Here is a 24,570-nt window from a genome sequence, read left to right as displayed (position 1 = left end):
TTATGATTCTTAAGCAATTTTCAAGTCAGTGGAGTAAAGAAGGAAGAGACAGACCCTTTGTTAGCCGCTGCGTCTGCTTTTGGAGGTCCCGGCACTAGCCTGCAACCACTTATCAAAGCTATTTGTCCTGCCTCCAGAGAGCAGGGAACGGAACCAGTTGACCTAGAATTATTAAATACAGTCAACTTGGATTATTTTTAGGCTTCATTCAAAGCAGTTGGTACCTATGTCACATTGATCATTTCTAGCTTTGGAGGAGCCTCGTTTATCTTGTAACGGCCCGTGTGTTGTGAGCTGTTGCCACACGGATCGCTGCAACTTTCCAAGCCTTGAGACCTTTCAGGGAGGCTGGAAATCTGCTCCTTTCTTCTTTCCCCAGAGGCTGCATGACTCTTATCAGGAGCTCTGATGTCAGTTACTTGAGAGGAGTTGTTGTCATAGAGAACCATCCTTTTAAAATATGTTTATATTGGCTTTTCTTAATAAGTGGTCATTTGAGCAGCTGATGAGGCAAGTGGAAAAACAAAATGAACAGCTTTGTTAGCACTGACCTTCCTATGAAGAATTTGGCATTATTTGTATTTCTCTGCTGTTGTCCAGAGAAAAGCAAAGGTATTTTGTCCCTTCCAGTTCCCATTATCTTCTCTGAGATGTCCAGTTCATTTCTGAGTCTGTAGGTGCCAGGCAGTGTTCCAGCGTTTTAACATTAGAGAGGTTACAGGGGGTTGTGAGTTCCCTTTAACATAGATCACTTCATAACCAAACTTCCTTGTCTGCCAGAAATCAAATGGCAAATAGCAGCCCTCTCCAACACTCACCAGTATAATTCAGTAAAGTAGCAAGAGACTGAGATTAGAACTTCATCAAAACCCAAAGCCCTCCAACTCGGTGTGTGGGTGTGGGGGTGGGTGTGTGTGTGTGTGTGTACTTCACATGCATCTAACATTTCCAAATAGCAGATTATATTTCACAATCAGTGTATTCATTCATTCAGCAGGTATTTACTTAGCTTAGTTACTTAGTTTACTTATATACTGGAGAAAAAACACATTTCCACATTTTTTTTTTTCTGATGAAATTCAAAACTTTAAGTTTGAAATTCACATAATTTTCACATGTCATGAAATAGTCTTCCTTTGATAATTTTCTCCCCGAACTATTTATAATGTAAAAAGCATTCTTAGCTTATGAGGTGTGCAGAGATCTGCAGCGGTCGGATTTGGCCCTTGGGCTGTTCTCTGCTCGCCCTGTTCTAGACAGAGCCCTCCCGGAGACTTCCCTGGTGGCCCAGTGCTTAAGACTCTGCACTCCCAATGTGGGGGCGAGGGGCACTGGTTTGATCTCTGGTTGGGGAACTGAGGTCCGTATGTTGCATGCTGCGTGCTGTGGCAAAAAAAGAGAGAGAACTTGGGCCCTCCTGGAACCCCTGCACAGGCCCTGGATTCCTAGAACCTGTATGCATGAGCAGATACACATTACACACACACGTAAAGTTAAGAGGTACTGCATAATTCTAGTCCCGTTGTGCTTTTTTGTTTTTAACCCCTCTTCAAATCAAACCTTCCCTCTGTTCAGTAGAGTCTGGTATTTGTTTTTAACTCTTAGGATACTTGCCCACCTGAAAGTGATTATGTCTTCCAGGCAGATTCCACAAGGCTGGTTATTTCCTGAGACTTTGTATGTTTAGCCTAACTCCAGATGTGAGTAAATGATAATCTTGAAAAAAAAAAAAAAAAAAACACACGCAAGAGTTCACACTTGAGTAAACTTCTTGTGAGTGCAGAAATAGCTCTTTGTCAGTGAAATACTGTTTTCAATCATGTGGAAACCAAAAAGACACCATAGAAGACAAGAGAAGAGGGGTCGACAGAGTCGCACCATCTGTGTTTTCTAACCAGCGTGTTGATCACTTCTGAGCTTAAAACCTTTGGAGACAAACCATCTTGATGACTGCCTGCCGTCAGCAGCTTTGCCAGTTGTGTGATAGCTCAAGACAGCCTGCAGGTTGCACCTTAACACCCTGCTGTCAAGGTGGGGCTTCTAGTGGAGCTTGACCCGACTGTCTTCTCAGAACATCTCCTATCTCTGCCTCTGATGTACCCTAGAACTCTCTTGCTTTCCAGCCTCTTCTTTTGATGGCAAGAACAGTTAACCCATACAGGTTATTTTATTGCTTGTGTTCAGCTCACCACACATCATGCCTGTGACAGTTCCCCTACAGCACAGCACCTCATTTTGCTGATTTATTCATGCCTAATCTTCTGGAAGGTGGTGTGATAACAAGTGGAATAACAGACCAGAGGAGACACAAATGGATCATTTGGCAGAGCTGTGCATGGCTCAGGACCACAGGGAGTAATCGGCTGATCACATTAAAAAGGCTCTGGGATGTGCCTGTAGTAGTGCCCCAAGAGGCAAGGTGGCATCTGATTAGAGGAGCATGGTTTCATCCTGTAGGAAGAACAGCCACCTCAAAATGCCACCTCTGTCTTTCCTTCCCACTCTTCCATGCACCTTCTAGTCATTCGCCCTGCCTGGCTTGCCAGGGAATCTGAGCCCACAAACACAGAGCTGGTGCAGTGGGGGTGGTGGGAGTGCTTCCCAGCCTTGATCTGCCCGGGGTTGGTGTCTGTTGTGCTTTCCTGGAACCCAACCACGTGTTTGCTCTTGAGGCTGTGCTACAAATGAAAGAGGAATGGTTCCTGCCTTCAGGGAACTTAAAGTTTCCATGGGAAGATGCTTAGAAAACAGACTTTTTAAGACCAGAAGGTAAAAGTAACGAATTGCTAGTCACAGGTAGTAAAGAAGAGAGGTTGTTCCCCAAAGGACCAGCTTCTGGGGGGAGGTGCTTTTGTACTTGATCTTTAAGGAAGTGATGGCCACGGCTGCATATCGAGGGTCTGAAGACCATTGCAGAGAACATAGTGGATGACCCCAGCAGCGTCCTCTGCTCCCTCTGTCAGCAAAGCGTTTCATGCCCCCACAGTCAGGCACCGCCCTCACCTCAGCTCTGCCCTCCTCTTGATGGGACGTGAAATCGCTTCTGACTTGAATTCATCACTGTCCTAAGTGGATGGGTACAATTTCTACCTCCCATGATGACATCAAGACATAATTGTGTTTGTTAGAACTGTCCCGCTGGAAAGCTTAGAAAATATGCCAAGTGTTCTTTCGAACTCCTCACTTGCCAAGCTCTCTTAACTCTTCCCAGACTGATCCAGCGCAAGCTGACGACAGGCCAGGGCGGAAGTGAGCTTCTGTTTATCACAAGCCACAGCACTCAGAGCTAATGCCCCCACTGCCGAGTCTATCACCCTGGAGCTCTGGTGTCTGCTTTTCCTTTCAGTGAGAAAAGCTCACTGAAGGATTACTATCACACCCTGATCTCTGTGTCTTGGCATGGAAATCAAAAGGCTTCAGTCATCTTGTAACTTAAGATCAGCAGTGACACATGAGAAAGGCTAGGTTGCTAAGTTTTGCCTTTAAACTTCATCCTGCACTGTAAGCTTATCACAAGTGGTAAGATTTTAGGTTTAAGGTGCATCTGCCATAACATCTTTCTAAATTCTCCATCCAGACTGCTATGTTTCCCTGCCTCAAACGTTACTAACAGCAGTCTTCTGAGAATAATAAAGAGAAGCCTCTTTATTTGGTCCTTTTACTATTATTCCATCTGATTAGATATGTTTGAGTGACACAGAGGACAAGGAACCCAGGAGAGCTTTGAGTACGTGGCTCATTGAGCTGCCCAGCCTCTAGAGAGAGTACCTAACAAAAGCAAAGAACAACCTCTTTTGAGAAAAGGTGACGAGCATCTTTCAGGCACCTGAGATGATTGTGGTATGTGTGTGTGCTCAGTCGCCCAGTTGTGTCTGACTCTTGGTGACCCCATGGACTGTAGCCCGCCAGTCTCCTCTGTCCATGGGATTTCACACTCCCAGTGCAGGGGGCCCAGGTTTGATCCCCGGTCAGGGAACTAGATCCCACATGCTGTAACTAACACTTTGCATGCCTCTGTTAAGACTGTGCATGCTAAGTTGCTTCAGTCGTGTCCAACTCTGTGCAATTCTATGAACTGCAGCCTGCCAGGCTCCTCAGTCCATGGGATTCTCCAGGCAAGAATCCTGGAGTGGGTTGCCATGCCCTCTTCCAGGGGATCTTCCTGACCCAGGGATTAAACCCACATGTCTTATGTCTACCTACATTGGCAGGTGGGTTCTTACCACTAGTGCCACCTGGGAAGCCTACAACTAAGACAAGATGCAGCCAAATAAATAATAATAATTTAAAAAAAAACAACCTTAAGTACAAAATAGGATTGTTATTTTTAAAGTTACAGCTTCTTGCCACCTTTTTTAGAAACATTGGAATGATTTCCAGGAAGTAAACTTAAAATAGATTCATATTCCAGTTAATAGTCAACCCCAGTTTCTTGCTTTTATTGATTTTAGCTTCTAATATATAGTGTCAATTCTTTTAAATGTATTCTTACAAATTATTCAGTGCAAATAGTATTTGGCCCCTTCTGCTCTCCTAAGTGGTATTACTAGGTCTGTTCTCTGGCAGATGGTTGGTATAAAATATTTTTATACAGGTGGTTAGTATAAAATATTTTTCTGTGCATAGACTTATAAGTGCATTGCTAGCACTTCTACATCTTGATTTGGCAGTCGGGGTGCTAGTCCTCCCTGAGCCGAGCTCGTCCTGCTACTTGCTTGTCCTGCCTCACTCTCCTCCTCTGCTCTCGGTGTCACAGAGGAATGGCTGCCCCAAATATCATTTCAGAGTTCAGTAACTTTTAGACTTTCAAGTTGAATCTAATCTACTTATTTGACTTGCTTAGTAACTGAGACCCAGAGAAGTTATGGGATTTATCTAAGGTTCTCCATTAGTTAATAGCAGGAATTGGAATTTTAAAAGAAGAGGTTTCCTAAATCCCTGAGGTTAAGTCAAATATTTGGTAAAATCATTAGTTAGCCAGACCTCCTTTGCTAGTATTTTGTATGGAACAGGAAGTTTTCCAGTTATTTGTAAACTTACTTTCCTCGTTTTTAGAACACTGCTAGCAAATTGGGATTCTCAAGGTTTATGAAGTAGTGTAAGTCACATGTGGTATTACAGAATTTACTTTTTGAGGTTGTATTATGTGTTTAGTGGAAACCTGGGAAGAAGCGAGTGGATTCTATTTCAGTACTAAAAAGTATCTAGTGCGTTTCTCAGTACTTACTTACTTTGAAGAAGCGACCAGATATGAAAAGTATGTTTTCTTGAAGAAGTATACATTTTTCACATTTGTGGCTGAGACTATAGAAACAAGAATTGTAATCACTGCAGTAAAATTGGGTGTCGGATTTGTAAAAGCATAAAATATGAGACCAGGGCCTTCCTTGCTTCTACAGCATTCAGATTTGCAACCTGTCCCTCCTTTGTTTCCATGGTTTTTAAATCACATACACTCTTGGAGTGTGGGAGGCTGCCCCTGGCATTCCCCAGCTCTCCCCGAAAGTCATTGTCTTGCCCATACTCTCCTTGGGATCAATAGCATTTGGGTGCTGGCACCTCTCTGGCTTGTCTCTATGCCCTGCTGAGCTTGTTGTGCAGTGGCCCGTGGTTATCAAAATTCTTATCACCATAGGAGTTGATTATGAGCAGAGTTATTTTCTGGGACTAGAAAGGCCCGCTGAATTCAACAAGTGACTCAAAAACGATCTTGTATTTTCTAGTAACTAAAAGTGTGATTAATACCAGTAATTAGTTCCTGTGATTTAACTGTTAAAAGCAGGAATTCAGAAGCTAATAAATGGGTGAACAAGGTAAGGAGCCATAGGATATGACTTGCATTTGAGAGTCTAAGACACAGAGACGCTCCAGAGGAGTTGGCCCACATAAGATAAACTCCTTTAATACTGTGAAGCTAAATGAGCCCTGTTTTATATAAACAGGCCACCTTCATACAGACTTGCTGTGTGTGGCTGTGTGCCCTTACTTCATGGAAGGCATGACCTTTCTTGTCCATGAGACTGGGATTGGCTGGGATCAAGAGAGTCTTAAGATTTTTCATCCTGTTCTGCAAAACTTCAGATCTTTTTCAATATTTGAGGAACCAAAAGACAAAGTGACCTTGTTTTTGGCTTCTGTGCAGCTATTTTTAAATTTTCCTCAAAATTACTTCATGGGCTTCCAGGCAAAATCGAATACTGATAGATAACATTTAAAAAGGTCAGTTGGTTTATTCCACCTTGGTTAAACGGTGTTCTACATTTTCCCTTTTGAAGTTTAAAAAACTGACTACATGATTTTGTGGTTTTAGCCCTTCATAAAATTAGGTTTGTGTTGATCGGAGAAGTTTGATGTTGTTGGTAAGGTATCTTTGGTGACAGCTATCCGGGCCAATGGCCATTCAAAGCCCCATTGCCCACTGAAATAATACTGAGTCAGTCAAAGCTTCAGGCTGGAGGCCTCTGGGCTGAGTCTGGAGTGCTGCTGTAACAAGAAAATATGTAGTTCAGTTGTATGTGTTGGTTGTAATAAAGTTAGCTGCGTGAGCAGAGTTTTGCCCACCAAGTTCAGAATAATTTGTGGACTCCAATTGGAAATGGATTTATTTAGAAAACTGTTTTCCAGCCTGGAAAGGGTCGGACAACCAATCTCTTCCTGTGTGAATAAGTGAATATGAAGGAAGAACCTAAGTTTAGCTTAGTTGCTTAATGGCTTGATTACTTTAAAAGACTGTGGGCAAAAGTATTCCAGACACTGAGTTTACTTAAAACACAGTCCTTATATTCTTCCACTCGAAGGTGCTTCCTTTTCTACACACACTTTTTCACCTCCTTACTGCCAGCCAGCCACAACCTATATGGTGTGATACCAGCATTTCATTTTTTCTCCCAACCTATTAAGTTAAGGTTGTTTTTTTTTTTTTCCTCTTCTCAAGCTTTACAACCGGGAGTATATTTATTTAAAATTAAAATGTAAACCGCAGTTAATCCCCGTGGTTACAAGTGAGTAATTCCTCCATTTAGAAGCAGGACGAACACAGCCAGGAGTGTCTAGGTCATGGCAGAGTTGAGGGGTGGGAGGGGACGTCTCCCGTCTCCCAGCCCTGGCGCCTCCTCCCCCAAGCGGCTGCCAGAGGGCCATGCTTTGCCTTTGGAGGGAAAAGAAGGTGCCCTGGACACACCAAGGTCCAGATTGGCACGTCTGGGGTTTACATATACACGGTTTCTAAGCTTGTGGGTCAGGGCACAAAAGCCTATGAATCCACAGCAAGCCGAAGGAGGTGTCTTGATGACACCACAAAGCTCCAGGCTTTCAGGGTCTTTGTTTCTGAGCCTCTAGGACTTTTGTTGCCAATTTTCATGTTGTTGCGCAGGAGCTGTTCATTCAGAATTCTGTCCGGGTAACTTGCCGTCTACCTTGTGAAGTTAGCATCTTCCAGTCCAGCCTCCCACCCTGTAGAGTCCTCAGCCGGTGCATCTGGCCACCTTGTTCCGTGTTGTGCAGCTCAGCTCTGGCCAGCAAGGAGGAGGAAACAAGAGGAGACCTGGTCCCCTAGCTAGGTCTCCGGGCTGACAAGCGTGTGGGTCTCCGGGCAGAGGCTTCCTAGATGTGGTGAAGCATAATTAGCTGATAAATAACCGTTTTCACTCTTCCCCACCCCAGGACCACCCCAGCCTGTCTGCCACGGAGGAGACTGACACCTCCACCACGACCACCAGTGCCTTCACCATCCACGAGTACTTTGCCAGGCGCATGGCGGAGCGGAAGAGCAAAGCTCAAGGCGTGGCTGCAGGGCCGGAGGCTTCAGAGACCCCAGTGGAAAGGAAAAGGGGGAAGAAAAGAAAGAAAGAGGCAAAAGATAAAAATGTGGAAAACCACATCCAACCTAAGGCCAAGAAGAAGAGAAACCAAGTGGAATGTGAGCTGGGGGACCCTCGCTGGGATGAGAATCCTGGGGCTCCTGCTGAGGCTGGAGAGGGTCACGTGGGTCCACTCGACAACCAGGACTCCCCGCCAAAGCCCAAAAAAAGGAAAGAAAAGGAAAAGGGAGCAAAGCAAGTTGAGGCAGCAGTGGATAGTACACTAGATGAAACACCAGTGAAAAAGAAGAAAGGTTCCAAATAAGTTCTCTGGAGCAGCGCCTCCCAGCTCCTCTGCTGTCAGGGCGCTGCCAGGACAGACTCCCCTGGCTGGGCGTCAGGCGGGTTCACCCAGGGAGCCGTGTGCGCACCGCCTCCGACATGCCTGGCCCCTGTCGCGTCTCGCCCACACCACATTTTCCCAAATCCTATTCCCAGAACTTTTCAATGTTCCAAATCATGGCTGTCACACACAAATAAATTCCTTACTGGACTCTGAGTCCTTTGGCACATTTATTCACCTTCATGTGAGCACAGCGTTATATGTACACACACGTGTGTGTCTCTCACCGTCTGTATTTGCTCTTGGTTTCCTTCAGTAACAATGAACTGTGCTCACTTCTGAAGGACTTAGTCTAATTAAAGGATTAAAAGGCATTCAGAGAGTTCTTTTTGTTCTATAGCCAGCCCGCGCATTTTTGCCAAGTCGGTTTTATATGATTACATTCTCAAATCAGAGAGTTGTTTTGGTCTGGTTTGGTGGTGGGGGAAATTGCTTTAATGCTCTCTCTTCCACTGAGCAGTGACAGCCGTGTATTTTGAGGTCTTCTTCCCCAAGACTACAGATTGGAAGCAGTGAGGTGACAGTGGACACAGTTTAACTTCCCAGCTCTCACAGGAGGCCTCTCGCGGTTCCTCAGCGGGAGTCGGTGGTCAGATACGCATCCCTGAGGACAGATCCCCTGGAGAGGGCTCTTCTTCACTGCTGACCATCAAGAGATCCTCAGTACGCTAAACAAAACAAAACAAAAGAATGAGACTCTTAAGTTTATGAAGTTAATTTCATCACGATTGAGACTGCCATAATATTAATAAAATAAATGAATATTACATAAAGTGTAAAAGATACCTTCAGCCTTGCTCACACCAACTGGTGTCACCTCCTGTGTTTATATGCGCCCCGACACACCCTGGCGTGTCTGCCTGTGTGATGGTTCAACTCTCTACACGCGGGTTTCCCCAGAAAACTGCAGACACCGTCACACCCTCTTTGGGACACAGAATGAAAAAGGAAAGTGCAGCTGGTTTTGCGGTCCAGCGGTGGTTGCCTCTCTCCCGCTCTCTTTGTTCTCTTGACCTCTGCTTTCTTCTCTTCTGCGACCTTTCACCCTTGCACTCCCTCACCCCTGCTCCCCTCTTATTTTCAGTTCCCGGTTTTCCTCTCAGCCCTTGCTGGCTGCCTGCTCCCCATCCCGCAGACCTGTCTGGAGCCGCGGGGCTGTGGCACGCGGGCTGGCAGTGTGCTGCCTTCCACCTGGCTTGTAGCTATTCTCCTGGATAAGAGGAATGAAAACTCAACCACCACCTGATGAGCTCGTGCCCTTGACCTGAACCCCTGGGGTCACACATTATATATGAAGAAGCATGGCCTTGAGATTCTTAAAACAGAGAAAGTGCATGAAGTACGTTTGATTTTAGTCTCCTAAGACTCTGAATGATGCTAACTGCTTAAAAGTATACAGACACATACCACAGGGAAAATTCTTATGAAGTCTAGCTTCTGAGTTTATTGTGGCCCCTCAGCGTTCAGAATTCCAAGCAAGGTCCAGTATAATAAAGCACCAAAGATTTTTAAAGTCACTTTTCTTCCCAGAAGGCACATGCCCAAGATATCTCTGCTTGTCCTGTCTTGTAATGAAACGAGTTTCAGAAGGGAGTGGCCATGTAGAAAACCTAAAGATAATTATCTTTATATGTATATAGACTGGGGTGGGTTTGTTTCTTTTTTTGCCTTTTATTTACTTTGACTTCCTTTACCAATAAAAGTGAAGAGTCAGAAGAATATGCTGAATTGTGTGCAGGGGGAGGAAGTGAATGGGCATTTAGGGAGCAGGGAGCTGCACACCAGTCATCTGGGGTTCAGGGGCTGGTGGGAAGAACAGAGGAGGGAGGGGCTGCAGGGAGCTCTCAGAGTTGGAAACCCAAGGCAGTGACATCGCAAGACTAGTTAAGTGTGACTCTCACAGAGAGCACCTGTAGACTGTGATGATTATTTTAATGGGCCACAGAAAGAACCAAATGATTTTAATAATCAAGAGGGCAGCCTGAGAAAAAGGCACACACGCAGCAAAGAGCAGACAGTGTGACCATTTGCTTTGACACAGCATCTTTTATTTTCTCTAGAAATGCTCGGCTTTCATTTTTCTGAAGTAGCTCTTTCTCAGGTCACTTAGTTTTCTGGATCTAAGGTGGAATTTAGAACAATGAAGTGCATGCTCTCTGGACACTTGAATTTCATAGGTATGATACTTTAAAAACAGTTAATATATGAGCCATGTTTTTTGCCTTAGGTTATCTCACTAGGTGAAAATATATTAATACTGTAGCTGTCAATGCTTTCTTTGGCATCCTACAATTTTAAGAGGGGGAATGTAGGTGCCCAGGAAAATCTTTCTGCCATTAAGGGGTTCTTAAATGTTGTCAGTGATGCCCTTCTTTCCTTTACTGTTAATTGTAATAGAAAATAATTATCACTACATGTGGTCTTATGTGCCCGGCCTTGTTCCAAGCACTTTAAATAAATCAACTCGTTTAGTCTTCAAACAACCCAGTAAGATAACTATTATTGTTATCCCCTTTTATGGGTAAACTGTGTTTTATAAAAGGACCTCTTTCAATTTTTATCACTAGGTTGGTGATGCTCCAGTCCCTTCTCTTCCCTGGCCAACACACCCACGATTTTTTATTTAGTCCTCACCCTTGTGATGTCACCTGTCCTAGCAAAAAAATTTTGTGTGTGTGTGGCCATGGCCATGCGACATGTGGGATCTTAGCAAGAATTTCTATGGCTGATGCTCTTCACATGCCCTGGTTACTTTTAAATGAGAATGTATGTGAAAGCAGCTGGCAAACTGCAAAGAGTTTTACAGTTAACTTGAGTTAGTATTGTTTATACAAACTGTGGAAAATACTTTTGGGTTCATGGCACGTCAGAAATTCTCAATAGGTTTTCTTTTCTAATGTGGTCAAGAGGTTGGTGGGATAGTGTGTGAGTAACTCAGCTTCCTTAAACCGTTTGCCAGTCTATGAAACAAAGATGAAATTCCTTCCAATTTGTAGAAAATACTCATGCTACTGAAAGATGAAACCAAAACGAGCATTTTCTTCATACCACAGCGTGTATCTCTTCTCTACTCACCTGCTGGCTGACCCTGGCAGGACAAGCCAGGACCTGCCTTTTTTAGGAACAACATCAGAGAAACGTGTCAGCACCGTCTGCCCCAGCCAGCACAGCCTCTGGTCTGGCCAGCAGTGCCTTCCTTAGATTTGAGTAAGAAATTCCCTGCCGTCACCCTGTTTGTCTCGCAGGTTCTGCAGCCACTGCAGTTTGGAGCCTGTTGCACTGGCTTGTGGAGCTGGCCAGGTCAGATTGGATGCTCCGATATCAGGTTTTATAGCGCTCAGTTATTACTGAGCAAATTAGTATCGTGTCCTAATAAAGAGGATGACTAGACTGCTTGAGGAAAATATGCTCTTCAGTTAGGAAATCCTGAATACACTCAAAAGTCATGCTCAAAGCCGTGATGGGGTCCGCGCAGGAATGCAGATAGAGGCGGTGCGTAGGAAAGGGTAGGTAGGAATGGGTGCATCTAGGTTGCCAGTGAGGAGTGGCTGCAGGGTGCTTTCCTCCCACCTGAGCTGAACTTTTGCGTAAGCGCTGCTGTTTAATCACTAAATTGTGTCCGACTCTGTGACCTCATGGACTGGAGCCCGCCAGGCTCCTCTGTCCATGGAATTCTCCAGGCCAGTATACTGGAGTGGGTTGCCATTTCCTTCTGCAGGAGATCTTCCAGACCCAGGGATCAAACCCACGTGTCCTACATTGCAGGGGGGGATTCTTTACCGCTGCATAAGTAGTCAACTTTTAAGGAAAACTACAGTACAGTGAGTTATTTGACCAAAGGAAGAATTTCGTAATCAGTTTCATCTTAAATTTTCTGTTAGTATGTCCCATGTCGCATTTCCTCAGAGAAAAGTACATGGTTGCTGAAAGACATTTATTAGTTCTGAAAACGTCTACTGAGCCCCAACCTCAGGCTGAGCCCAGGCCAGTTCAAGACAAAGAAACAAATTCACTGCAGGGTCCACCCACCCTCAAGACCTACCAACTTGTGTCATTGAGAATGTGCTGCCATGCCCTGGGACGTACTCTGGGCCATACCTGACACCTGGCTATGTTTACACAGGCTTGATGGTGCTGCACCTTCCTCAGCTTTCATGCGGGTGTTATCAAGTTGGGTGGTGAGCTTTGGGAAATTCTTTGCTGACTCATTTGACCTGAACCTGAAGAGTGACTTTCTCCTACAATCTCCCTTATTAACAACATTTTTAACTCTGTGATAAATAAGCAGAATTATATGCACATCCTCCATATGTGTGTGTGCTCAGTGGTATCTCTCTGTGACCCCAGAGACTGTAGCCCACCAGGCTCCTATGTCTGTGGGATTTCCCGGGCATGAATACTGGAGTGGGTTGCCATTTCCTCCTCCAGGGGATCTTCCCAACCCAGGGATTGAAACTGCATTTCCTGCATTGGCAGGTGGATTCTTTACCACTATCCCACCTGAGAAGCCACATTCCTCCATATGGAGTAATCCAAAAATGTGTTTTGTGTAAGTGGGGAGTGTGAGAAAGACCCCAGCTTCTATCTCAGCCTCCCCTTCCCCTTGTCCCTCCTGTCACCTGCACATCAGGTGAGGGAGCCAGGTGTGGAAGAACTAGAGGGGGTGGCCTACAGGTAGCCTCACTTCACCTAACAGCCGGGACACCCTTTGAACCCAGATGGAACGAAAGCCTATTAACAGGACTTCCCTGGTGGTGCAGTGGATAAGAATCCACCTGCTAACACAGGGAACATGGATTCGATCCCTGATTCGGGAAGATTGCATGAGCCACATGCCACAGGGCAACTAAACCCGTGTGCCACAACTATTGAGCCCACACTCTGTAGCCAGTCCTCTGCAGCAAGAGAAACCCCCGCAGTGAGAAGTCGGCATCACAACTAGAGCACAGCCCTGCTCAAGGAGTCTAGAGAAAGCCTACACGAAGCCACGAAGACCCAGCACAGTCAAAAGCAAAATGAATAGATAATTAAAAACAAACAAGCAAAAAACCCTATTAACAAACATTTGTTAAGAAAATGGAAAAGAGCTGAAGGCAGATCCCAATTCCATCCAGCCTTCAGAACCGGGGGAAATGAAGGTGTGAGAACTCAGGGGCAATGCCCAGCACCTCAGCTGGCAGAGGAGTCCCCTTCTCCCTCATCCTTGGGGCTTTCCCTGGTGAGGGGCTGCATGGGACCCCATGGGCTGTAGCCCGCCAGGCTCCTCTGTCCATGGGATTTCCTAGGCAAGAATACTGGAGTGGGTTGGCAGGCAGATTCTTCACACGAGTGGCACCTGGGAAGCCCAGTGTTACAACTTTGGGATGTATCATTTTCCCCATTCAGGTCGAGGGCCTCTGGAGGCAGAGTTAATCTTTGTATTCCTGGAGCGCCCAGGACAGTGCCTGGCGCACAACAGGTTCAGGAGGACCCTTAAATGAAGAAGCAAATGAAGAGACCACAGCAGGGACCATGCTCTGAAGGCCTGAAGTGTATCCCAAGATGAAGATGCTTAATCAGGGCTGCACTGCCGTAGCCACAGCCCCAACTTGGTAGTTCCTTCCAATTCTCAATACGAGAACCCCTATGTCTGAGACCTCCACACCCAGCCTGAGGGCTTGATCACGAACTTCTCCCCACTTTACCCCTACGCCTTCCTTGTCACCTTGCCACTGGGAGCTCAAATGGCCCCTCTCAGGGCCCCATTCTCGAGGCTCCCTTCCTCCAGTGGTGGTTGTAGAATTAAACGAGAAAAGGACTTAGTGAAACACCTGGAGAAGAGCCTCAATGCAGTTCCTCTCTTCCTCCAAGCCCAAGAGGAGAAATGAACATAAGAGCTGCCTACAGGAAATCCCATGGACAGAAGAGCCTGGCGGGTTATAGTCCACGGGGTCACAAGAGTTGGACACAACTTAGCAACTAAATCAGGCTTCCCTCGTGGCTCAGCTGGTAAAAAATCTGCCTGCAATGTGAGAGACCTGAGTTCATTCCCTGGGTTGGGAAGATCTGGAGAAGGGAAAGGCTACCCACTCCAGTATCCTGTCCTGGAGAATCCCATGGACTGTATAGTCAGTCCGTGGGGTTGCAAAGATTCGGACACGATTGAGTGACTTATCACTTTCACTTCACTTTAGCAATTAGATCACCGCACGAACTGGGGACCCCAGTCATGGGAAGGCACTGGTGGCCCCTCAGAAGAGGAAGTACTGGCAGCAAAGCCAGCTCCCTGGCACCGGGGGTTCCCGAACCCCTTCGTGGGTGACCAGCTCTGGGTGCAGCAGAGGAAGGTGTGGCCAGATCATCCTGAAGACATAAGAGTCCCAAGAGGGCTTAGCACTCCCACTGGGAGGTGAGCTGTGGGCTGGGCCCTGAGGCAGGCTGGGTGTGGTCACATTGACTCAGATTTCTCAGGTGACAGACTCCGGATCCTGCCCTCCCTGGGTCTCCTTGGTGGGCTGAGTCAAGCAAGTTGTTGCAATTCAGCCTGGAGGGATTACAACATCCTGCCATGATGGGGTGAGGTGCTGCCAACCTGAGATGAGCGCACAGTGTGAGCCGGTGCCAGGAGCGCGGCGACAAGTGTACTCAGGCTTCCAAACCAGAGGACCCTTCCAAATATCCGTCCCTGAGAAAAGCAATTCTGCTCTCCTCAACACCATAAGAGCCACTGTATTACATTCCCTGTCTTGAAGAAAGAGGCTTAGAGTTTCTAAGTACCTTGACCAAAGTCATTCGTTCATGAAGTAGCCGTTGGAATGGTGTCTCCCCAGGCCCAAACCTTTCTTGATCCTGGAAAGGTGATGGGTACTACATTTGATTTTTGTTTTGAATAGTTGAATTAGTTTTGCTCAAGGTGTAACTTAGTCCATTTGAGCATGGAAGCCTGGGTCGGGAAGATCTCTTGAAAAAGGAAATGGAAACCCACTGTTGTATTCTTGCCTGGGAAATCCCATGGACAGAGGAGCCTGGCAGGCTACAGTCCATGGGGTTGCAAAGAGTCAGACATGTCTGAGTGACTAACACGTCACATCTTTTGTAGTTGAATCATCGTGCTTGAATATACTGTTTCTTTTTTCTTTTTTCTCTTTGCTTTTCAGTTTGGGGCCTTTTTATTGACATGTCCTCAAGCTCACTGACTCTTTGCTCAGCTGTGTGCAGTCTACAAATGAACCCAAAAGGCATTCTTCACTTCTGTGACAGTGTTTTTGATTTTGAGCGTCTCTTTTTTACTCTTTCCTGGAATTCCCATCTACCGGCTTATATTACCCATCTGTTTTTGAATGTTGTCTAGTTTTTCCACTAGACCTTTAGCACATTTAATCATAGAGATTTTTCTCTGTTTTTTGGCCACACCGCAAGGCTTGTGGGGCCTTAGTTCCCAGATCAGGGGACTGAACCTATGCCCTTTCAGTGGAAGTGAGGGATCCTAACTACTGGACCACCAAGGAATTACTGACCACAGTTGAAATTCCCAGTCTGATAACCACAACATCCCTGTCATATCTGAATTTACTCTGATACTTGCTCCTTCTTTTCAAACTGTGTGTTTTGCCGTTTAGTATAATTTGTAAACTTTTTGTTGAAAGCCAGACATGATGTACTGGGTAAAAAGGAATCTGGTGCTGCTTCCCGAGGAGGTCTATCCTCAGGGTTTGTCCTCTGCTAAGTTACCACTCTTCCATATCCATCTATATGTCTCTCCAGTCTCAGGAGCATCAGTTTGTCCTGTGTTTGGACAAAACCTCAGTGTTTGTCTCCTGAATGTGGCGGGGGGTGGGGAACGCAAACAGACCAGTTCTTCCCTACTGTATGTTTCTTCCCGATGACTCTCCTTTACTAACTCACACAAAACACTTCATTTCTGGTCACCAAAAGTGTGGTTTTTCACCAAGCAATTTTCTGCAATACCACCTGGGTGTTCTACAATTTTAACTCCTGACACCATCTACCCAGAGATAGCATCAAACCCCACAGGTTAAGGATTCAGTCTCAAAAGACTGCCCCCCCCGGGGCCCCCTGCCGCACTTCAGACCCCAGCTGCAAACCCAGGTTATTGCCTGCTTCTGACCAACAAACTACAGATCAGAGGTTCCAATACCCCGCTCCTTGGGTATGATCAAATTGCAAGAACTCAGGGAAACTCTTCCTTATGCTTACCAGTTTATTAAAGGATGAGATAAAGGATACACATGAACAGCCAGATGAAGAGATACATAGGTCAGAGGTCTGGGAGGGTCCCCAGCACAGGAACTTCTGTCCCCTGAAGCTGGGGGTGCATCACCCTCCTGATGTGGATGTGTTCATCATCTTGAAGGCTCTCTGAATACTGTACTTCAGGATTTTTATGGAGGTTTTTTCATGTAGGCATGATCAATTGTCAACTCTATTTTCAGCCCCTTTCCCTTCTCAGGAGGATGGAGGGTGGGGCTGAAAATTCCAAGCTTCTAATTATGCTTTGGTCTTTCTGGTGACCAGCCCCTGTCCAGATGCCCACCCAGAGTTACCTCAATAGAACAAAAGATGCCCCCAGTGCTCTTATCACTTAGGAATTTACAAGGGCTTTGGGAACTCTGTGCCAGGAACCAGAGGCAGAGACCAGTATATATTTTCTATTATCTCACATCCTGTGACCGAATTCTCTGATGGATCTAAAAAGATTGTTGATTTTTGGTTTGTTCATCTTTTTTTTGTATTGTTAGAATGTGACTTGGCTGGTTTAAAACTCAACATTCAAAAACTAAGATCTGGTCCCATCACTTCACGGCAAATAGAAGGGGAAAAAGTGGAAACAGTGACTGATTTTACACTCCTGGGCTCCAAAATCACTGCAGACAGTGACTGTAGCTATGAAGTTAAAAGATGCTTGTTCCTTGGAAGAAAAGCTATGACAAATCTAGACAGTGTATTAAAAAAGCAGTGATATTACTTTGCCAATAAAAATCTGTATAGTCCAAGCTTTGGTTTTACCAGTAGTCACGTACAGATGTAAGATGTGGACCATAAAGAAAGCTGAGTGCTGAAGAATTGATGCTTTTGAACTATGGTGTTGGAGAAGACTCTTGAGAGTCCCTTGGACTGCAAGGAGATCAAACCAGTCAATCCTAGAGGAAATCAGCCCTGAATATTCATTGGAAGGACTTTGGCCACCTGATATAGAGAACTGACTCACTGAAAAAGACCCTGATGCTGGGAAAGACTGAAGGCAAAAGGAGAAGGGGGCAGCAGAGGATCAGATGGTTGGATGGCATTACTGACTCAGTGGACATGAATTTGCACAAACTCTGGGAGATAGTGAAGGACAGGTAAGCTGGCACACTGCAGTCCACGGGGTCGCAAAGAGTCGGACGTAACTTAGTGAGTGAACAACACGAATGTGACTGATAACTTGCATGGCAAACTAGAAACCAAAATTCCCGTTCTTTTACTTTTAATTCATCTGTATCTTTGTGTTTAAAGTGGATTTCTTTACAGTCACCATGCAGTTTGAGTCTTGCTTCTTTTTATCCAATCTGACAATTGCTGCCTTTTAAATGGAGTAGCTTGGTCATAAATGCTTATTGTGATCATTGATATGGTTGGGTTGTAATCTAACATCTTATAGTGTTTTCTATTTGTCCCATATGTTTTTTTGTTTGTTGTTTCTTTTCTCCTGTTTTCCTGTCTTGGATAAATTGGATTAACTGATTTTTTTTTACCCAGTCCCTGCCCTAAAGGAGTTTCAAAGTTAGTGGCAGTGGGAGCAGCATTCTGTTACATGATGTGAGCACTGCTTACGCAGGTGTGGTCCCTGGGAAATCTCTGCCAGCACGCACGTCTGTGCACTTCTCTGTGGGTACACTGAACCTCGGTGCTGCTGCTGCTGCTAAGTCACTTCAGTCGTGTCCGACTCTGTGCGACCCCATAGACGGAGCCCACCAGGCTCCACCGTCCCTGGGACTCTCCAGGCAAGAACACTGGAGTGGGTTGCCATCTCCTTCTCCAATGCATGAAAGTGGAAAGTGAAAGTGAAGTCGCTCAGTCGTGTTCGACTCCTCTCGACCCCATGGACCGCAGCCCACCAGGCTCCTCCGTCCATGGGATTTTCCAGGCAAGAGCACTGGAGTGGGGTGCCAAAACCTCAATGAGCACCTGATTAAAAAACAAAACATAAAATAATGGTAGCTTGAAACCCACCCAGTAAATCGATCACCTAGAGCCAAACAAATTAAGAAGTATCCTTGCTTTCTCACACCAGAATTGCTGGCTGATGACAGAGTGCCCCGTGATGAGATCGCTATCAGTTCTGCCTCACCATGTCACTCATTATCCTCACATGTGTGCACAGAGGCTCAGAAAAGACATATTTCCCATTTTGTATTAATTATAGGCGACCCCTAGCCAGTTTCTCTTCTTCCTCTGAGACATTTGAAAAGAAGAGACAGTAGAATTGAAGAGATAGAAACATACCTCCTTGAACCAGTTGTTAGTTTTTCTTGTCATTTGCTGGTTTTTCATTTAAATTTGTCTGAGAGTTAGCTTCTGACCAAGTAGAGATCATTTCAGGGACTTTCCCTGGTGGTCCAGTGGCTAAGACTCCCAATGCAGGGCGCCTGGAGTCTATCCCTGGTCAGGGAACTAGATCCCACGTGACCCAACTAAGAGTTCGCCTGCTGCAACTAAAGTTCCTTGCTTGCTGCAGTGTAGACCCTGTGCAGCCATCACACACACACACACACACACACACACACACACACACACACACAAATAAACATTAAAAAAATAAAGATCATTTCAGCGCAGTCATTCTACATGCATGCTCCCTTACAGAAGGAAATCTGATCATTGTTCAGAGTGGAGCAGGAGAAAATTAACGTAGAAAATGTCTGTTCTTGACATGGAACTCTCCTGGCCCTCGGTGCTAGGGAGGGGGCAAACACAGATCCCAGGATGAGCACCGCTTACCTGGGCGCTGTCTTGGGTACGTACGCAACACAGGCCAGCCCCTCAGCGGTTCCCTGGGCCTCCGAGGCTTTCCACCCTGTGTGCTGGCTGAGAGACTTGCTCAGATGTGCCCAGATGGGACTGGACTTCTGGCTCTAAGTCAGGATCTGTCCCCTATTCACTGAGAGATGTGACTGATCAGAGATAAACACACAGGTAGAGGGGCATTCTGTAGTAACCAGAGAGTCTGATCTGGGAAACCCCAAGTTTCTCTACCCCTGGGGTTTCTCTACTCTTGAATCCGAACATCAAGGGTTTTGATGTTACCAGGGGTCTCTGCTACCCACACTCAGGAGCAATGTCATCTGAAAATCCTATTCCCACCTCCCACAAGTGTCCTGTAGAGTAGCTGTCACATCTAGGATGCTGTGGAAGTCTGTCCAGGTGTCCTGTGTCCACTCAGGTAACCCTCCAGGTGTATCACACATCTCTGCTGTCTGGTTTAATCCCCCCAAATTATTCTAAATCCAAGAACATGATGAATTTCTCCTAAACTTCTGACTGTGAAGAGATATCTGTTGGCTGAAAGAGAAACTCTGTTTCTTAGAGGGAAGTCAGGCCTGGAGGTGGCGGGGCAGGAGGAAGGAGAAGGCAGCCAGCAGGCCTAGACCAGGTCTCCCGCCTCTTCAGCATGCACCTTCCCTGTAGCCAACAGGGTTAACCCACTTGCTTTTCACCTTACCTTGAACTTCAAGTGCCCTTTGAGGAGGAAAGGTCCAGTGGAACTTGAGTGATGCATCTGGAGAGGGTAGACAAGCAGGGGTTAGAAGCACTTATGTTCTGATCAGAAGCACCAGAACTGGCACTAACCATCAGTGCTGGTGAAAAGCACTTCTGTCTGGAGTGGGGCTCTGATCTGAGTCAGAAGCCGACACAGGGGAGCCCCAGAACTGAGGAGTAGAGACCTGAGGATGAGAGATGTGGATTCAGGTCTCTGCTCTGCCACCTGCCTTATCTGGGAATTAATACTACCATCTGGGATGCCTAATTCACAGAGGGTTGTATGGAGGCAAGGATGAGCTGGGAATGACCTTTACAAGGACTGTCAGTGGAGCAAAGATAAATCTGTGTGAACAAAGGTGATCATCCTGGTGATGATGATTTTGACCTCCAGCCTGGTGTGAGGGACAGAAAGCCCTGATAAGACACGTGCACAAAACCACAGAGGGTAGGGTTGGGAGCTGTGGCAGCCCCAGCTCAGTGTGGCCAACCAGATGTGGTCCTGAGCAGAGTCCAGGGTCCAGAGCCAGGGCTGCTGCCTCGAGGCAAGAATGTGTGCCCCCTGCCTTCTCTCTCCTTCTAGAATCACCAAAACTCTTCAGTTGGGAATAGAATCAGGAAAGATCCTCGAGGGGAAAGTTTTGTGGGCTGAACCCTATTAATTCTATATTTAAGGTCCCATCCGTTCATTATTGTATAACATTTCACAGTTATTTAAGGTGCACATTGAACTCAGTTCAGTGGCTCAGTCGTGTCTGACTCTTTGGGACCCCATGAACTGCAGCACGCCAGGCATCCCTGTCCATCACCAACTCCCGGAGTCCACCCAAACCCATGTCCATCGAGTCGGTGATGCCATCCAACCATCTCATCCTCTGTTTGTCCCCTTCTCTTCCTGCCCTCATCAGGGTCTTTTCCAGTGAGTCAGCTCTTTGCATCAGGTGGCCAAAGTATTGGAGTTTCAGCTTCAACATCAGTCCTTCCAATGAACACCCAGGACTGATCTCCTTTAGGATGGACTGGTTGGATCTCCCTGCAGTCCAAGGGACTCTCAAGAGTCTTCTCCAACATCACAGTTCAAAAGCATCAATTCTTTGGTGCTCAGTTTTCTTTATAGTCCAACTCTCACATCCAATACACGACCACTGGGAAAACCATAGCCTTGACTAGATGGACCTTTGTTGGCAAAGTGATGTCTCTGCTTTTGAATATGCTATCTAGGTTGGTCATAACTTTCCTTCCAAGGAGTAAGCGTCTTTTAATTTCATGGCTGCAATCACCATCTGCAGTGATTTTGGAGCCTAGAAAAACAAAGCCAGCCACTGTTTCCACTGTTTCCCCATCTATCCGTCACGAAGTGATGGGACCGGATGCCTGAGGTTCTTTCAAAAACACCATGTCAGGAATCCTGTATTATTCCCATTTTACTGGCGAAGAAACTGAGGCTGAGATCAGGTGAATGGACTATCATCACACCACTAGTAACTTGAAGTAACCGGTTTCTGACTTCACGTCCTGTGCTCCTGTAAATGCTGTTCAGTGAACTACAGACCTAAAGGAAGATGGGGGGGAGGGGAGAGGGGAGAGAGAGGAGAGGAGAGGAAGGAGAGAGGGGAAGCAGGAGAAAGGGGAAGGAGGGGGGCGGGGACTGGAAAGAGAAGGAGGTGAGCAGCGAAGCAGGGAAGGAGGAAAGGAAACAGAAAAGGGAAGATGGAAAAAAGTCATGTGAGAGAGAGGGGAGAGTTCGCACAATACACACCGCAAGAGTAAGGCTCAGTCCGTGAGCAGACAGGTCCACTGTCCCCTGAATCTTCACATGGGAAACCCTTGGCTCTACTGTCCACGGATGCGGGAACCCGCATCCCATCCTGCGGTGGGTCCAAGCACCCGCAGGACCCGGCACTGCAGACTTATACATCTCAGTCCTTCTTGGCATAATTGCCCTGAATCCACCTCGCTATCTCCACAGATGAACCTCTGCCAACAACTGGCCAGACAGGTCCTGGGCCCAGCGCTGGCCAGACAGGTATGGGGATGCCTCGGAGGACTTCCAGTCCTGGCCCCTCTCGCTCAGCCTTCTGAGCCCCGGGCTTTGGGGACCCTTGGAGCTCAGGTACCGAAGGTCGGAGAGGCAGCCGGGGTCACAGCTACCCAGCACCCCTGAGCGCCGCCCGCACCAGGGCGCGTTTGCATAAAGTTGCCCAGGTGAATCAATGAGTAGATTCAAATCAATGAAGAAACAAAGAAAGGGAGAGAGCGAAAGAGCCCGAGTTCCTGCGTGCTCACAGCTCACGCGGTCTGGGCGGAGCCCCTGTTGGCAACACGGCGTTTAACGCCAAGGTCCTGCACAATCCAGGCTCTCGCGCTCTGTCCGACGAAATGCCAGAAATTATTACTGTAGACAACAACCGCAATACCTATTCTCTCTGCCCTCGCCGTTTTCTCCATCTTGCTGTCGGACTTTGGAATCCTTCTGGACAACTCTACGCTCCCCGGCGCCGGAGCATCTTCCTCACCTGGTGCCTGACTGCGTGCACTCTGCTCCGGAACCGCGCACCGAGAGCGCCCGAGGCTGCAGGCGGGGAAGGGGACGCCCGCGGCCGGGAAGGGGGCGCTGTCCCCTAGAGGCTTCTGATCCTGCGGACCATCGTCCTGTCCGGGAGAGGCAGTGCAGTTAAAAAGGGTAGAGTCCTTCCAGGGGTCCATGGGCTGCCGCGCAAATACCCCTGCGGGGATCCTTTCTCTATCTCTACGACTAGGGTCACCCCTGGCCAGGTGCGGCCCTAGACCCCCGAGGTTCACGGAGCATTCCGGTCTGGAGATTTTAATTGAGAGATTTCTGGCAGAGGAGTTCAACAGAGGAAACGGCCTAGGCGTCCCTAAATACGAAAGTCCACCTAGACCGCGGACACACTCACTATGCAAATCACCCCCACCCCTCCCGGTCCCCTGTGCTAGCCAGCTCCGCCCGCTCCACTCGGGGTGGAGAGCTGGAGCCTAGGGTGCTGCCTCTGGGTCTTGGCTGAAGGAGGTAGGAAAACTAGGCAATCTATTCTACGTGTAAAACCCGGGGCGCTGTAGGTTGCAAGTGGGACTTGAAAACGAGAAGTTGGATTTTTCCTTCCACTTACCAAGTCTTAGCCCTGGTGCTGCTTCCGGAGAGTACGTTGCCCACAGAGGCGCCTGTGAACTCAGTCACTGCACGCAGGGACCCTGAAGTCCAGGCTTAGAATTTATGGCTGCATGTGAACAGTTATATTAACATCAACCGTCATTTATGTATGGAGTTTCAGCTTTCATACACAGCCCTGTGAGGTCAGTCTTATCCTCCTCCACATTTTGGACTGGGAGAGGAGCCCTGAGTCATGCATTAAGTAGCCCAGCATTGAAAACAGGTCCTGCCTCCAGACCCAAACCCATGGTCCTCTCTCCCAGTGCCAGTGCTTTCAGGGTCACCTCTGCGGAGCCCTGCACTGGGATGGCTGCTCAGTAAATACACGGTGGATCCGATTACAGGATCGGATTCCTCAGGACTTCCCTGTTTTATATAGTAGCGTGTGTCTAAGCCATATCTGCTCACTCGTTTATTCATCCACTTATTCGCCCCTATTCACACGATAAAGCAGGATGAGGAGCTGTCCTCTGAGCAGGGCTTCCCATGCCCGATGGAGGGCCCTGAGCTTCCAGCCCGCAAGCCTTGCAGTGGAGGGCAGGCCCAGTCTGGTCTAGGGGGTAAGGTGGGGGGAGGTGTCAGGAGGAGGAGAACTCAGCAGCCCAGGTGGTGCCAAAGTCTAGGATGGTCAGACGGCAGGGGTGGAGGGACAGAAGGACTCTGCTCTGAGAAGCAGGACTGATGGTTAGCAGAGAACAGAGAACACAGGAAAAGGGAATTTCGCCAGAGAAAGGCCGGAGGGAGGGAGCTGGAGGCTGGGACGCCAGAGACCAGGGTGGGGTGGGGGTAAAGGTACAAAAAAAGAGACGACAGAGGCCAGGGTGAATGAGAGAACTGAGGCTGCAGGCATGCTCTCTGAAGAGCCAGGGAGCTGCTGAGCATCGAGGGGACCCTCCAGTGGGTGCCACGGGGAACCCGAAACGGGATCCAGCCCCCCACCCCCACCCCAGTCTCTCTGGCTGCCCAAGTCGGCTGGGGTTGGGGGGCGAGATTGTCGCCGCCCAGGTCATTTACAAAAGCACGAAGTGTGTTCTGTCAAGAAGAGTTCAAAGGCCGGGTGTCACGGCCAAAAGTCACTCGTGCCCGGCCATTCCCAGCGAAACCTGTTTGGCTTCTATTCTTCGTAGGATTCCACGCACGGGAGGAGCCGGCGGAACCTGGCCCCGGGAGGCCGCGGCTAGTCGGGATGAAGGGCTGGAGTCCGGCTCCCGCTCCCCGGCCCCGCGATCACCGGCGGCTCCCTCCTCCCGGCCGGAGGCACCTGCGCTGTGAGCTAGCGGGCCGAGGGGCGGCCCCGGGGCTTCGGGGCACTGATCCCCGGGAACCACCTGGGAGGCGGAGGGGCGGGCCGGGGGCGGGCGCACGCTGGGGAAGCGGCCCGCCTCCCGCCTCTCCTCCCGGCAGGTCGGAGCGGGGACGCTGTGGCCCGGGACGCAGGGAGGGGGCCCGCGCCGTGA

At 47.8% G+C, this 24,570-nt stretch overlaps 1 protein-coding gene and 1 long non-coding RNA gene across 3 annotated transcripts in view; one reads left to right on the top strand and one right to left on the bottom strand.

The window, feature by feature from the left end:
* The window catches only part of PINX1 (PIN2 (TERF1) interacting telomerase inhibitor 1), a 65,510-nt gene extending 56,536 nt beyond the window's left edge, over positions 1–8,974 (top strand). The window contains exon 7 of the mRNA XM_005910596.3: positions 7,663–8,974. Coding sequence (XP_005910658.1) covers positions 7,663–8,124 — 462 coding nt within the window. The 3' untranslated portion in view covers positions 8,125–8,974. The remainder of the gene's footprint in view (positions 1–7,662) is intronic.
* LOC138988928 (uncharacterized) lies at positions 8,756–24,354 on the bottom strand. Of its 2 annotated transcripts, none has more exons than XR_011465199.1 (6): positions 24,217–24,354; positions 23,073–23,180; positions 22,458–22,593; positions 19,904–19,960; positions 19,183–19,342; positions 8,756–8,870 (listed from the first exon to the last, which is right to left on the bottom strand). It is a non-coding gene; the product is annotated as an uncharacterized lncRNA (long non-coding RNA). The 2 variants fall into 2 exon arrangements; XR_011465200.1 differs by lacking the exon at positions 8,756–8,870 and adding an exon at positions 16,371–18,369.
* Between the last annotated feature and the right edge of the window lie 216 nt (positions 24,355–24,570).

Source organism: Bos mutus, chromosome 8 (genome assembly GCF_027580195.1).
Source record: "Bos mutus isolate GX-2022 chromosome 8, NWIPB_WYAK_1.1, whole genome shotgun sequence".
In the NCBI taxonomy this organism is placed as follows: Eukaryota; Metazoa; Chordata; class Mammalia; order Artiodactyla; family Bovidae; genus Bos; species Bos mutus.
Note: the sequence above shows the minus strand (reverse complement) of the source record. Positions and strands in the feature narration are given on the sequence as shown.